The 14,700-nt window shown below is 41.9% G+C and overlaps 1 protein-coding gene and 1 long non-coding RNA gene across 2 annotated transcripts; both read right to left on the minus strand.

Annotated features, from left to right (window-relative positions):
- Nucleotides 1-160: 160 nt before the first annotated feature.
- LOC103375492 (uncharacterized) lies at nt 161-2,287 on the minus strand. Its single transcript, XR_521215.1, has 3 exons — nt 2,204-2,287; nt 319-512; nt 161-241 (listed from the first exon to the last, which is right to left on the minus strand). It is a non-coding gene; the product is annotated as an uncharacterized LOC103375492 (long non-coding RNA).
- A 3,379-nt stretch (nt 2,288-5,666) lies between these two features.
- pde12 (phosphodiesterase 12) lies at nt 5,667-14,333 on the minus strand. The gene is made up of 8 exons (XM_008305791.1): nt 13,765-14,333; nt 12,339-12,766; nt 11,210-11,315; nt 9,188-9,332; nt 8,554-8,632; nt 8,312-8,434; nt 7,302-7,507; nt 5,667-6,311 (listed from the first exon to the last, which is right to left on the minus strand). The coding sequence occupies exons 1-8, from the start codon at nt 14,331-14,333 to the stop codon at nt 6,192-6,194; spliced, it is 1,776 nt and encodes a 591-aa protein (XP_008304013.1). The 3' UTR covers nt 5,667-6,191.
- Between the last annotated feature and the right edge of the window lie 367 nt (nt 14,334-14,700).

Raw genomic sequence — 14,700 nt, forward strand, 5'->3', positions numbered from 1 at the left:
GTTTTTATTGTTTTTATTTTTTGAACGTGAATGAATAAAAATGTTCACCTATCAGCATGTTCTATTAAACAACAACTCCAAGCCAACAGTAAACAGTGAGTGTTGTGTACCGCTCCTCTAAGCCCTACATTGTGTCAGGGGGGTGTTTTGTTGTACGTACTCTCTGCTCCTGGATTCTCATCTCTCTCTCCAGCAGCTCTGACATGTAGCTCACAGCCAGAACCACATGGTCCACACCGGCCTGCAGACACACACAAGAACCGATCAGCAGAGCTCAGAGCAACCTGTCAGCTGTACCGTTAAATGTCTGCTCCATACCTTGACCAGCGCCTCCACCTGGTGCAGCAGGATGGGTTTGTTGCAGAACTCCACCAGCGGTTTGGGGACGCTCAGGGTGAGCGGTCGCAGCCGGGTCCCGTAGCCCCCAACCAGGATCAGAGCCTTCATGCTTCTGCTGTTAGCAACAGTTACCAAGGCGGACACAGTTCATCAATAAGGAGACGTCAACCTGCCTGAACAGAAAGAAGAAAAACCTACAATGATGAAAGAAGCGGATGTTTTCGACGATGTGGTTTCTGTGACAGATTACTGACTCTGAGTAATTTACAAATAGAATTCATTTTTATGTCTCTAAGAACATATTTGTCACATTCTAAAGTCCAGCAAACTGTCTCTCAAATGAATGAATCAAATGTTAACTACAACCTGCAAGACAAAAGAGAGGCACAGCTCAGTGGTCAAAGTTCATGACCAACATGTTTTTATTTTATTGTTATTTAAGTTTCCTCTCAGTATTTTTTATTTTCATATACAATTTTTTTAGGCGTTTCCTTGAGTTTTAAAATCTCACAACTTCAGGAAGCTGTGTCTCTTCACCTGGCTGTGGTGGAACTCATCCGCTCTATTAGTCACTGATGGCAGCAAGGCTAAAAATAGAGCAGACAGTGACGTGACATCTTGTCGGTAAAAACTAAACTATTCTTTAAGAGGAATGAGTTTCAGGTTTCTCCATTCATGCACTTGGCCAATGAACGGCACTACTTTGGACTCACAAACACACATCTATGCCACGATGTGTCTGGGTCCACGAGGAGCCTTTTGGGGGTCAAGATACGCAACAGTAAGTATTAGCGTTAAAGGAAAGGCAATGAGGCCATGTTGTGTTTGACAGGAATCTATGGGTTTTTTTTCTATTATTTCCAACTATTTGATAAACAAAAATGTCAATTATACTTAAATTAATTAAACAACTAACAAAACTGGTTGAAAAATGTCATTGTTGTCAATATTTGGCGCCAGCTGAAAACCACCAGGAGGAGCAGCATAAAATCTTCTACTGCATCAGCTCTGCCTGCTCATCCTGTAGGTCGGAGGGGCTGATCACACTGGGATGACAGCGGGATGACAGTGGGACGATAGTGGGACGATAGTGGGCGAGAGGCAGGTGGGATGTCCAAACAAGGACTATGAACATAGATTGAACTGCTCACATCTCAGTTTCCATCCTTGTTTGGGTCAAAACACAAAAGTGCACCTGTCGAAACTTGTTAAAAACTTTTAGTAGGAGTGGCACAGACGATTTTCTGCAGATTATAGCTATGGCTAAATAAAGTACAATATAGTTGGTTATAGCATATTACAGGTTCACTGAATTTTGTCTTCCATACAGTTCTGACAGAATCACTTTCTAACTTCGTCAACCAGACTCAAATCTGAATTCTTAAATTGATGAGCCTATAGATGGGAAACATTTGTCTCCTTAATATTCAGGCTGTTAGTCATGTTGTTGCCTTAGATCACAAGATTTCATTCATTCCCACCAGTGTTGGTGTCCTTTTTAAAGCCCTGTAACGTGTTTACAAAATCACAGGGACACCACAGATTAAAACTAATTCCAACACCGCAGAAGTTGCTAACTTAGCCGTGTTAGCATCACAGTGGATTCCTCGTCTTATATAGAACATGTCGACGATATATGTGTTAAAACTTTTGTGTTTGAGTGTAAACAGTGAGCCCAGAGACCAGCACAGACTGCGCTCATGTTTTGGTTTCATTGAACTGATTGCAGTTAGCTCACGTTAGCTGAGCGAGCTAACTTGCCTCTGACTTAATGTAGAGCAACAAACCGGCTGCTGGCTGGTTCGCACTCGGCTGCTAAAGTCTTCAGTCTGTGTGTGAGTTAATAAAAAGGATAAAAACTCACCTGGGTTTGTTCAGCAGAAGTCCTCACCAGGTTTGTGAATCACTGAAACTCTTGGAATGACACGTAAGATCGTCCAAACAAGAATTCCGTGTTTGTTTCCGGTGCCGCCGCGTTGCGTCAATTGTCACATCGTCACACATACAGAGTCCGGTTTGACTTTTCAAAATAATAGTAGGGGGGTTTGGACGCTATTTTTGAATGCTTTCATCTTATAAGATAAAATAAGATTTTTTTTAAAACTACATCTATCTATCTATCTATCTATCTATCTATCTATCATCTTAGGTAAAATTAAGGTAAGAAAATGTACAATAATTATGGACAATGACAGTATTGTTATGCTCTCTTATGTATTGCTTGTTTGTTCTTCCATCTTCTCTCCTGCTACAACCCCTCCTGTCCCCCACGCCCCTCATCCCCACTCTCAGGTGGCCTCCTTCCCTGAGTCTGGTTCTGGGTTGCTGTTTGTTTTTTTTGTTTGTTTGTTTGTTTTGTTTTTTTGTTTTTTTCTCCCTGTTGCTGACTGCTTGCTCAAAGGGAATCCAAAAGGAACTTTGGATTGGTGGGCTTCTCTGTTTAAAATGTGTAAGGTCTTGGACTGAATGTGAAATAATTAAACTAATTTATCAGACGGTAATTAAACATTATATTACAGTATTTTATAGGCTCCAGCCTCCCCGCGACCCTAGTGAGGATTAAGCGGTGTATAGATAATGGATGGATTACAGTATTTTGTTTTATTTTTACACTTTGCCTTTGTAAAACAAAACACCAAACAAACAGGAAATAAAATCGATCCATAATTTTACATGAAACAATTCCTATAATCACTGACTTTGCCGTGACAATGACTTTAGAGACAACCAACCCCACTGCACCAAGCCGATATCATGCACTTATTTTAAAGGCCAAATCCTTCTGTTTCTGGTCTGAACGGTTACATTCTGGGGATCTTAATGGTCGATCCTAACGGCCGTCTTTGACTTGGGGATGTTCAAATTAAATGGAGTCTAAAATGAAAACCGCATAATCCCGTGCATTACATAATAAATTAATTCTGAAGATGTAGTCTTTAAACTTCACCATCATGAACACATCAAACATCACTGCTGTTACACCTGTTCCGTCAACGTTATCCAAACTGTCCCATGCACCCCCCACGTATTACGTAGTGGTATGTCCTACACACACTGTCCCCGCCCCTTCATTACTTCTGACCAATCAGAGAAAAACAGCGTGGCGATGGGAGGCGGATGCAATATTCCTGATTTACATAAGAAGACGATGGAAAAAGTCACATTACAGCAGCGGTCTGTCAGTCTGACAGCTTTTAATGTTGTAATTTACACTTTCTACCTCCGGCAAGGAGGTTACGTTTTAGCCGGCGTTTGTTTGTTTGTTTGTTTGTTTGTTTGTTTGTTTGTTTGTTTGTTTGTTTGTTTCTTTGCAAGATAACTCGAAAAGTTATGAACGCATTTTTATGAATGGTCTGTGGATCTCAAACAGGACAGTTTGAAGGGTTGAAAAGAGACGAAACACAAGGACAACTGTGAAGGCAGAATTATATATTTGTTTATTTTATACAATAACATTAAATAAAATATTAAAGCAATAACACACACACACACACATTTTTTGTGCTGATCTCACTACCTCCTGAGAGAGACACAGAAACAGACATCAACACACATATGTAGATATAACAATGATATATCTGATAAACTGTACATGATTCACTTTTATGCTTTGGCCAAACATATTTCATTTTTAACATTTATGCCAATCAGCCCAGTTCTGCTGTGAGCTGTGAGCGCTGACTGAATTGTCTCCCTTCTGTCTTCAGCTCTTTGTCCAGCCCTCTGCAAGATTCCTCCACTTCACTGAACTAGTGGACAGACAACATTATCACTGCTGGCTTTATAGAAACATTAGGTACAGAAACAATTATTTTCTGGAACTCAGATTTTGCAAAAAACAAATACAAAAACCCCACTACAACCTGTTATGTCCACTGATATTACCAACAAAGGCCCTCAGTGAACCTTATGGGGATGGCTCTGTTAAATTGTTATGTGCATCTTCAAATAAAGAGAGAATAGTTGGTCAAATTGAATATTTTCATATCATTTTGCAAATATAAATAGACATAAACTAGGCCTAGTCCTAGAACTGGACTAAGACATTTAGAATTTGATGTCCTGGGTCTGTAGTTATTTATCATCATCTCTGAGCTCTGCTGCCAAATCTCACTGTGACTCAGTTTAACACATAAACAAGCTAAACGTTGGTTTTACTGAAGCCTTTGTGAGGTAAAACGTGACCGTTTGCAGGTTTAATGACGACTTAAAACATCGTTTTTTTCACAGTTCAGCGAGTCACCAACAGCTTTGCTGTACAAACAAAGGCAGCAAAAATGTTTATAACATTAAACAATAAAACGATTTAAACAAACGTTTATTTGTTTTATGATGTTAAACTAAAAAACGATTCACAATTAGTAGTCATGTTGTGATCCTCTTCCATCATGGCGATGAATGCTGCTGCTGTGTTCAGTATCCAGCTCAGCAGGTGACACCAGCGACCTGTCGGTGGGTCCTGAGAGCTCTGAACACACTCAGACTGCTGCATCTGGGCTACAGACCACAGAGACCACAGCAGCAGAGTCCATCATCATCCTGCCTGTTAATAAGTATGTTCATTACACCAGTTGACCAAATGCAACCAAGTTATTATTATCATTGTAATAAGTAGTATTTTGGGTGGAATAAACCTTTCAAAACTGACTTGTAAGACTAGCTGCCCGAACAATGTCCACTCATCGTTCTGCCTCTGGAGCAGATGGTGGCTCATGATTTTGAGCTCTCTATTAAAGTCCACTTATTTTTCCATCTCACTAATGACAGACTATGCGGCTCATAGTTTTTACTCCTTAACAAAGTCCACCTGTCGTTCTGTCACTCTAACTTGGCAGATCGTGTGGCCATACCTTGTAATTTATGTGTAACTGCTGTTTATGTGTAAACAATGTTCCTGTTCCAGTGTCTGAATAAAGCTGTTTAAAAAGATAAACTAAATAAAATGTGGGACTACATCAAAATGTTTGTATTTCAAAAACCTCAATTAACAAGTTACTAGAACAACCCAGCATATCAAATTATTTTACTCATTACAATATTGAAACAACTTAGTTTAATAAATTATGAAGTCTAAAGCCACAACCAACGATGTTCATGGAGTGTTTTTGTGTTTTCTAACATTACGTCTGTTTGTTTCCCTGATGCTAATGATTTTCCACTGTACTATGAGATGAGCTTCACGTGGATATTTCATCCTGAGATAAAAGTGACTCAAGCAAACAAAGAAATGACGGCAGCCCCCTTTCAGGTTCTTATAGATTGAAATCCTCTCGTGTTGCCTTTTAGTGCAAACAGAAAGCACAACAAAGCATCAACAACTGCAGAAGTTAACGCTGTCCAGTGAAGCTTTATTAAAACAAAGTCCTCACTGAGCAACAAATGTGGCCATATCAATAAATACTTAGAATAAAATGTTCATATTTATTAATGAACCATGTCACAGCAGAATTAAAGTCTTTAATAACAGCTGTTTAAGAGGAAGAACCAGAAGGTTTCATCTCTTCTGTCGGCAATATGAACTCAAAATGACAATAATTATCAAACCAGTTGAGCATTTCACTCTAACAGTAATAGATTCTCTTTAAAAAACAATAACTGTTCAATGAATTGCCTTTCACACCTCAACACTGAATATCAGTGATGAAAATTCATTACTGTCTAATAAGGACCGTATATAATGTCATATAAACTTAATTACAACTCATCATGCTGTAGTTGAGACACTTGTCCTCATGTCTCTGTTTGTCCAGGTTTCACTTGAATGTTCTTCAGCAAACCTGCAAGAACACATTTTAAAGCTTCAAAAGGCAAAGTGTGGCAGCCTGCTTTTCCAGGAGCTTCGAGTTTGGAGGTCAGAGGTTCCAGCGCAGGTCACAGACCAGGGCGATGTGGTCGGAGGGGTGAGCCACGCTGGGCAGGGCCTCGTAGGTGGTGACCTCCTGGTGGCTGGGCAGAGGAATCACCTGCTCCACCTGCACAGACGTAGCAGCGATCCAGTTTGACCACATCATCACTCATTTCTTTCAGGACTTAAATGACTGATGGGTGAATACATCCAGAATCATCAGGGGCCTTCTGCTTTATTACTTGAAACATTTTTTTTTAATGATGTGATATATCAGGTTTGTTTTTAATTTTTTTAAATATTGCCACTTTGTGTCACTTACATTAGGCTGTCTAGCAATATTTTTGTTCTTGTGGCACCACTTGTCATGAATCAGTAGCAAAGTTTAATAAAACTAACTTTTTTGTAAGCAAGTATTTCAAATTTAATGTATTACAGTTTATCCAAAATAAAAAAAAATACCCACAAGATGCTTAATTTTCCAGCTCTTTAGCTAAAAAAAAAAAAAGCCAAATATGCGACTAAAACACAGGATACTTGTAAATTAAAAACGCAAATTTCAAACCAGAATATGTAAAGTTATATTTTCTATTGAGTAATATTTAAGATGTACATACTGCATGTAATTAAGATGCAAGAATTCAGGTAGGGCATTGTGGTAAAAATTAAAATTCAATTAAACATCTTCTTACCCCGCGACCCTAGTGAGGATTAAGCAGTGTATAGATAATGGATGGATGGAAATATCTTAACATGTGACGTGAATTTGACTTTTACAAACACTAACTGCTGTTTGCAAAGACATAAACGTCTGGCAATAGTAAAACCTCGACCAGCAGAAAAATAAGACAAATAATGACTTCATTGGCTCTCCAGTGGTGATCAGAATAATCTGAGGGAGCTTCATTAGTGAAACTGTGTTCATATACAGTTATGTAATGATGCAGCACCATTGTGGCTCTGTGGAAAAGCAAACTGGCTCTTCAGAGGTTTACCAGTTAAACCAGCTCTGAACCAGCACTAAAACTAATCCTGAACTAGTACCGGGTTCGCGCTGGTGGAATGCAGCTAATGAACCGTGTTGGATCAAGTTGTTCTCATGAATCAGCATCAGTACCTGCATTCTGTCCTGCTGTATGAAGATGTAGTCCAGGCAGCCGTGAAATCCTCCCACGTAGTTGGTGTAGGCCGGCTGACCGCAGGCGCTCAGCAGAGGGGGGAAGCCAGAGGGCAGCTCCATGCTGCAGGCCTCCTCCGGCCCCGAGCTGCTCCAGTCGGCATGATCCTGAGGAACCACGGCCTCACTGAGCAGCTGGAACACACCTGTGACCAGACCAGCACACCGGACTCACACAGCGCCGCAATCAACACTGCTGCATTTTCTACCACAAGATTCACCGAGTTAGTTCCATTTCTGTTTGACAAACACGTAAACCTGCTCTGAGACTGGATATTTGTAAAATATTTTACTTAGGAAATGCATTCATTTCATCAGTCTGTTCAGTGAGGCTGTCTGACATCTCTGCTATAAACTGTGCACAGGCTAAGCTCCTCACTTGATGATAGACTCTATATTTTACAGGTGTTCCCTAAACGCCTCACGTGCAGACGAAGGCAGCTGCAGGTCAATCAGGTGTGTGAATGAAAATTAATTAGAAAAGAGCAAAAATAAGGCATTTTATGACAGATATGCCCAAGTTGGACCTGAGTCATTTTATTCACATGTGTGGAGAGCATTTTAAATGTCAGCACCACAGTTGATCATGTTCTTCTGACGCTGTGAAGTCAAAACTCTCATCGCTGTAAAAATGTATTGTAATGTATTTGCATTTTAGTTTCGTTATTGCTAATGGATTGGTTCACACATCAGACAGGGGAGACGGACAAAGCCACTGAAAAAGATAAAAATAGTAAACACAACAGCTTCCCGTCTGGTCACCAAATCAGCTTAACAATCATCATGCACTTGTACAAATGCGACCACATGAAAGTTGAACCCACACATTCATATCCAGGCTGTATGTAGGTCGCAGTCTGGAGCCCTGAGAGGCGTTTTTTTTTTTTTTTCCTTTAAACGGTCAGTTCAATAAGCTTCAGCTGAAGAGAATGACAGCACTCTAGAGCTACCTGTGTTTGGGGTGGAGTTAAAGTCACCACAAAGCAGCAGCGGGGCTTCAGGCGCGACCTCGCTGATCACACGTCTCAGGTGTTGAAGAGCCACGCCCATCTGGACCAAGCGAACGTTCCCCCCTTCAAAAGGAAAAATAATTATTCCGTTTTTAAAAGTTTGTTGTTGTGCAGATCATCACCCCGCTGGCTGGTATCGGTAGCTCAGGTGTGTGTGTGTGCAGTGGAACGACGGGTTTTACCTTTCGGGTGCCAGTACAGGTGAGTGTTGGCCACACAGACCTTCCTGCCTGGTGTGTTGACATCTTCAAGCACACTGACCTGCAAAGAGACAAATGATTTACAGAGTGGGCTAAAGATGGATCCAAAATTATTTTCATGATCGCTCAAACTGCTGATTATTGATTTAGTTTGAAAATTCTTGCTCCCTTTTTTTTTCCCAATTTAAACCACCAGAGGGTAGATGTTGCTGTTTAATGATCCCACACAGATAAAAAATCATTTAAGCCAACAAACAAACTTTAATTCACATTTTTGCAGACAAACTAAAATTGTAAGACACTTAGAACCATTAAAAAAAACATTTTAGTTGGCTTAAAAAACAAAAAACAGGACATAACATCCGTTTCATGTGATCAAAATGCCCAAATGTATTAGAGAAGAGTCAACTACAACATCCTCAATGGTATCTGTGACCTCCATGTTGTAAAATACTGTTGTAATACATCTCTGTTTCTATGAAAATCTATTTGCAGTGACTCAAAACTGCCTTGAAATACAGAATCTGTCAGCAACACTGTGTGTGATTTGATATTGGGACGACAGCAATGTAACAAAGGCTGCATCTTCCTCCAGATCATTCATGAGCAGCAGTACCTGCAACGAGGTGGACCTCTGCAGGATCTTGTCCTTTAGGATGCTGTTAGCAGAAATCCTCTCAAGCAGATCAGAGTGGACCGGGTCAGAGGTCAACGCCTCGCTCAGCATGATGTCATGACGGCTCAGCAGCCTAAACTTTGACCTGAAACACAGCAAGATGTCGTTCAGGACGATTTACAGTTATATAGTTACATAAATCAACACAATGAACTCTTGATATTCCTCCAGCATTCCTGAAAAATGTTTGCAGTGCAGGAAGGAGCATTATCCTGCTAAAAGAGGCCATCAGGGAGCAATGCTGCCATGAATGGGCTCTGTGGTCTTGTGTAGGTGGGTGCTACATGTCAGAGCAACAACCAGATTAATGCAGGACCCAATGTTCCCAGCAGAACGTTGCTCAGAGCAGAGTCCTTCCTTGGATTACTTTTGGGAGGTACGAACCACTGCACAACCCAACAACACATGAGGGCTCTACTATGAAGCAAGTTTGACATAGCCGGGCTGTCTTTGTGTCAGTCGGCTCAACAAAAACTAAAGCCCCAGTCAGAGATCATGGGTATCAACTTTCTTTGTCAACTCAGACTTTCTGCTTCAGACTCTGTTCACATAAAAAGGGGTGTTTGACGCGTCACGTGACTCTTCTTCTGCTCAAAATGAATCGATGGTGTGCAGCTGCTTCAGTCAACAGGTTGTTTTAATGGAGAACAATGAGAAACATGAATATGTATGATGGTAAAAAGCGCTGCTACTGTAAATGATGCAAGACAGGAATGCTGGTAGAAAACTGCTAAATGTGTGTAATATATTTCATTTACTGATTTATTTTACTGGTCAATGCAGCAGCTGTTAAACCTTAAACTTCATATATTTAAACATGATCTTGTATTGAAGTGCATTTAGGTCTGACACGGTCCCATAATGCAGGAAATCACTTTAATTTTTGGTCAAATCAAAGCGAAATTAATGTTTTTGATTGAATATTATCTGTAATAAATACCAGTAGAATAACCCATTTTCTAATCTGTGTTCTATCAGCTACAGAAGCAGCAGAGTAAACGGACCTGACAGCAAATCAGAGCCAAATACAAAAACATATTTATGTGATCTCTGCATCACCAACTGAATACACGTCTGGCATGACAACATGATATTAACAGTGTGTGATGCTGTAACTACACGGCTTCATTCAGTGATATTAGTAACACACAACTCAGCATGTTAGCGGATAAAACACATTCCCTCAGCTGAGAATTTGCATCGCTCATAAATAATAGTCAGGAAACGATCTGGTTAAAGGGAGATGCTCTTTCCAGCCGATTTAAATACTGAACATAACCTGCTCCCCACCAGGTTAGCTCCACAGCATCAGTTACCATGGAGATCTAGCAGGTAAAAAGAGAGCCACCTTTGTGACCCTGAAAACTCTGACTTTAACCCACTAATCTCGCTTCGTAGTCCAGCCCTCTGCTGTTATACAGATGCTCTGAGGCATTCATCAACACGTCACAGATTGTCAGACTCCCTCAGATTCCTACGCTGGCCATTTTTCCTACAAGTAACACCTTCCACTTCAAAAACTGACTGCTCACTTGCTGTCTAATATATCCCACCCACTGACCGACAGCACTCTTAAAGATTTAACCGATGTTTTTCACGTCACTTGACAGTGTCTTAATGTTGTGGCTGCTCAGTGTAGGAGGGAGCACTTGTTCTGAAACGACAGGGTGGTATATGGTTGTGGGCTTTATGCAGGAGGTTAATATGGCCATCATCAATAATGCAGTCATACATTCAAATCAGATGGAGGTCCTGCTGTAAAACAACAAATCTGCTGCTCAGCTTCAACTGTAATGGAACACTTTTAACAGCAGCACTTCACACCTGCAGGCAAAGATGTGTCTTTTTAAAGATTTACATTATTATCATGATGTCAGTAAACTCTGTATATTTAGATGATGTGGTCAGTTTTCTATAAAATAAGAAAAATAAATGCTGACTCAGGCTGGTGTTGGACCTGACCTGCGGTAGAAAGTGGCCAGTCCTTCATGCTGCTTCTCTTTTATCCTGAAAACACCGTCCAGACCGAAGGCGTCCAGAGCCGGAGTCAGACTGCTCACGAACACATCTGAAGAGTCCAGAAGACATGAAGACGGTCAGAAGACACGTTAACACATCCAGATGACGGTAACTTTACAGATAGAGTCACAGCGGCTCCTCCTCTGAGAATTACTTTTAATTTTGTAGTAATATAATGTAGCCCTGCGATAGTCAGCTGGGACAGGCTCCAGCGCTCCCGCAACCCTAGTGAGGATTAAGCGGTGTATAGATAATGGATGGATGGATGGATGGATAGTAACATAATTCAGAGCAATGAACAGACGTGTTATAAAAGGAAACATCATGATTCTAAGTGCAACACTTCTCTGTCTCGCTAAAACAAGCAGTTTAAATAAAGTCAATAAAATAACGGCTAATAAATACATGAATTTGCCAGGCTATAATGTTCAGTTTTGTAGATTCTGTGTCTGAAATCAGTAGTTCCATCTTTGTGGCACTGCTGACATACAGTGTTTCAATTAATCTGTCTCTGTCAGGAAGGACAAGGTGCCATCAGGAGTTTCTGCAAAGAAATGAGGCTTGTTTCCATGTCAATAAAGTCTATGTGGTGTTGTCAGAAGGTAGAGTAGTAAGAGAATAAAGAGAAGACGTAGTCACAAAAAAAAGTTGTTTGCTGACTGCTAAAAAAAAACAAAAAAAAACTAAACTTGAATATGAATTATCAAATAAAACTTTGGTCATCTATGATTGAAAAATGAAGAGGAGTTCTTAGGAACAGTTTTCATTCAGGAAAGTTGTAATCATTCTTTACTGTCAGATGATACTGGACACTTTTTGAGAAATATAAGTTTAAATAAGCCAGAATTCTCCTTTATGAGCACTTTGGGATCAAACCACATAATAATTACCAGCCTCCTCATTAACACCTGCTTCTGCTGTGTGACTAGCTGCCAAACAATCTGAAGGTATTCAGTGGACAAGAATATTTGACAGAAAAATAACAATCACACTGGAGGACAAGAGGAATGTTTGGCACTTGTGTTGTTGATTCATTTTCAGTGAGTCAGCTGGCTGCTGTGTCATCGAGTACCTTGGTCGACCTCCTGCAGACAGATGATGTCGGCGTTGTACCCGGCCAGCTCCTTCTTGATCAGGTTCTGCCTGTAGTCCAGCTGCAGGGCATATTGGGCACAGTACGGGTACAGCACCGTCTTGGACAGTTCTGTCTGGGCGTAGATGTCGGCGAGGATGTTGTACGACACCACCCTGACAGCCGGCCACTCCGCCGCCCTAACAGTGTACGCGTGACGGTTGTCAAACGTGCACATGCCTGGTCCGGCCTCCACGGCTCCCACAGAGATCAGCTCCTTTGCCGGGCCGCTGCGACTTCCATCTTTGGGCGTGCACATCAGTTTGACCCTGCAACCGATGTCCTGATTGGACGGCACATGGACTCGGTCGCGTCCAACCTGCGTCCAGCCACCGTCCTGAGCTGGAACCTCATCAGCAGCTTCAGGCCTAGAACAAGAACAAGAAAGAGGTGAACAATACAGATATGAATGCTGCATGTTGTTTTTTTAATCATCTAATTATTTGCCTTATTCTGCTCAATGAATTGTAATTCTGTTCTTTTAAAATATATGACCTCATTTTCTTCTTTTTTGAAATTACACAGTCTATAGAAGAAAAAACAGGATGGAGTAGAAGAAAAAGGAGGAAGAATAGGAGAAGAAGAAGAAGAAAAAATAAATAGGAGAATAAATAGAGGGAGGAGAAAGGAAGGAAGAATAAAGGAGGACAACAAGAAACAGGATGAGAATGCAAGGGAGGATAAGGAAAAAAAGAAGGAGAAAAAGACAGAAAAGAAGGAGGAGGAGGAGGAGAGAAGATGAGAAGAAGATGCAGAAGGAGGAGAAGTAGACAAATACAGAGCAGGAGGAGAAGAAGGAGGTGGAGGAGGTGAAAAAGGGGCAGCATGAGATGGAGCAAAAGAAGAGAAAAAGAGGAGAACAAGAAGGAGGAAAAAGAAGACAGAGGGAGGAGTAGAAGGAAGAGAAATATAAGTAACGGCGTGATCATCAGGTTAACAACAGAATGCCAGTAAAGCATAAAGAGTTGAACTGAGTAAACAATGTGTTGGACTCACAGGACTAATGGTGCAGATCTGTAGTGACAGATATAAAGTAGGTGTTAGCAGTGCATCGTTTATAAACTAATGCCACTGAAATTTGGTTGAGAAGCAATAAGCAAAATCAAAGCTAACGTTTCTTGATGGTTCCTTTAAAATGGACCTGCTGGAACTGGTCCAATCAAAATGACAAGAGACTTAAAATTGTGTTGTTTGTATGAATTTTGTGTGTCATTCAGTCTGTATGTTCTGCTTCTATGTATGAGAGCTGGGGGGTCGGAGCCCAGGACCCCGATCCGTCCATGAGAGCGGCCACAGTTGATTAATTGTAATGTCAAGTTGTCCTGCACACATTCTGTCAACACCACCTCGTGTTCCGGGTGATCACCTTGAGTTTGGGACGGTTTCCTTCAACCACGTGAACTCGCAGTCTTGGAGGTTTCCAAACTCCACTTCCAGTTTGGGGCAGACTGGGAAACCAGCCATCAGGGACACCGGCAGCTCGGCGGTGGTGAAAGTGGGAGGGTTCCTCAGCACCAAGTACTGAATGTCCCCCACCTGCAGCACGGCTCCGTCCTTCCACGCCTCCGAGCTCAGTGAAGTGTCCGGCACCTCGTCCCCGTCATAGAACAGCTTTACGGCGGTGGGCTCCGCGGCTTCACCCCCCTGCTGCCCCCGGTTCTTCCTCGACCTCTTCGCCTTACTTTCACCCTTAGCGATGTTCTTGGAGATCCGGGCCAGCGCCTTCCCCACCGTCTCGTCCTGGTCCCGCAGCATGTGCTTGTGGCTGCCGTCCAGGCAGAAGGCGATGGAGAGCTTGGGCTCCCCAGGAAGGCACCTCACCACGGCCGCCTCCATCCTGCCGAGGAGGCGGCAGGCTCCGGTCAGAGTCCGCGGTGAGGACGAGACCAGCCGGCAGGACAAAAGCGACAGAGACGCACGGAGGCTGTTGAACATGAAGTCCCCGGTGGCAGGAGGAAGACCGCCGGACTGAACAAGATCACCGGAACCGGTAACTGTCAGCAGGCAGGTGGCACCGGCCCCACGTGAACCCGTGGGAAGGTCTTGTTTTACTTCTGGCAGTTATGGAACTGTCCGGTTAGCCTGATGCTAATTAGCCAAATGCTAATCTGAACAGAAACCCGTTAAAATGGGGCGTTTGATTCAGCCTTCAGCGGTACCGGTTAAACTAAAAAATCTCACAGGATTCGGTAATAAAAAGGTTGTTTGAATACGTGTCAATATTCAGAACACATGAGTTAGCTTGCTGTCGGTACAATCCTGCCGTCACGCTAAGTGTCTTCTTCTATGTGTTAAATACTTG

The sequence above is a fragment of the Stegastes partitus genome, unplaced genomic scaffold, assembly GCF_000690725.1.
Source record: "Stegastes partitus isolate 25-593 unplaced genomic scaffold, Stegastes_partitus-1.0.2 Scaffold2627, whole genome shotgun sequence".
Taxonomy (NCBI): domain Eukaryota; kingdom Metazoa; phylum Chordata; class Actinopteri; family Pomacentridae; genus Stegastes; species Stegastes partitus.

Excerpts from the sequence above, each read along its gene's own strand:
- pde12 (XM_008305791.1), bottom strand. The coding sequence starts at position 14,333 with ATGTTCAACAGCCTCCGTGCGTCTCTGTCGCTTTTGTCCTGCCGGCTG. Across the intron at positions 11,316-12,338 it reads TCTGCAGGAGGTCGACCAAG|ATGTGTTCGTGAGCAGTCTG; the intron begins GTACTCGATGAC and ends TGGACTCTTCAG. Across the intron at positions 6,312-7,301 it reads TACAGCAGGACAGAATGCAG|GTGGAGCAGGTGATTCCTCT; the intron begins GTACTGATGCTG and ends ACGTCTGTGCAG.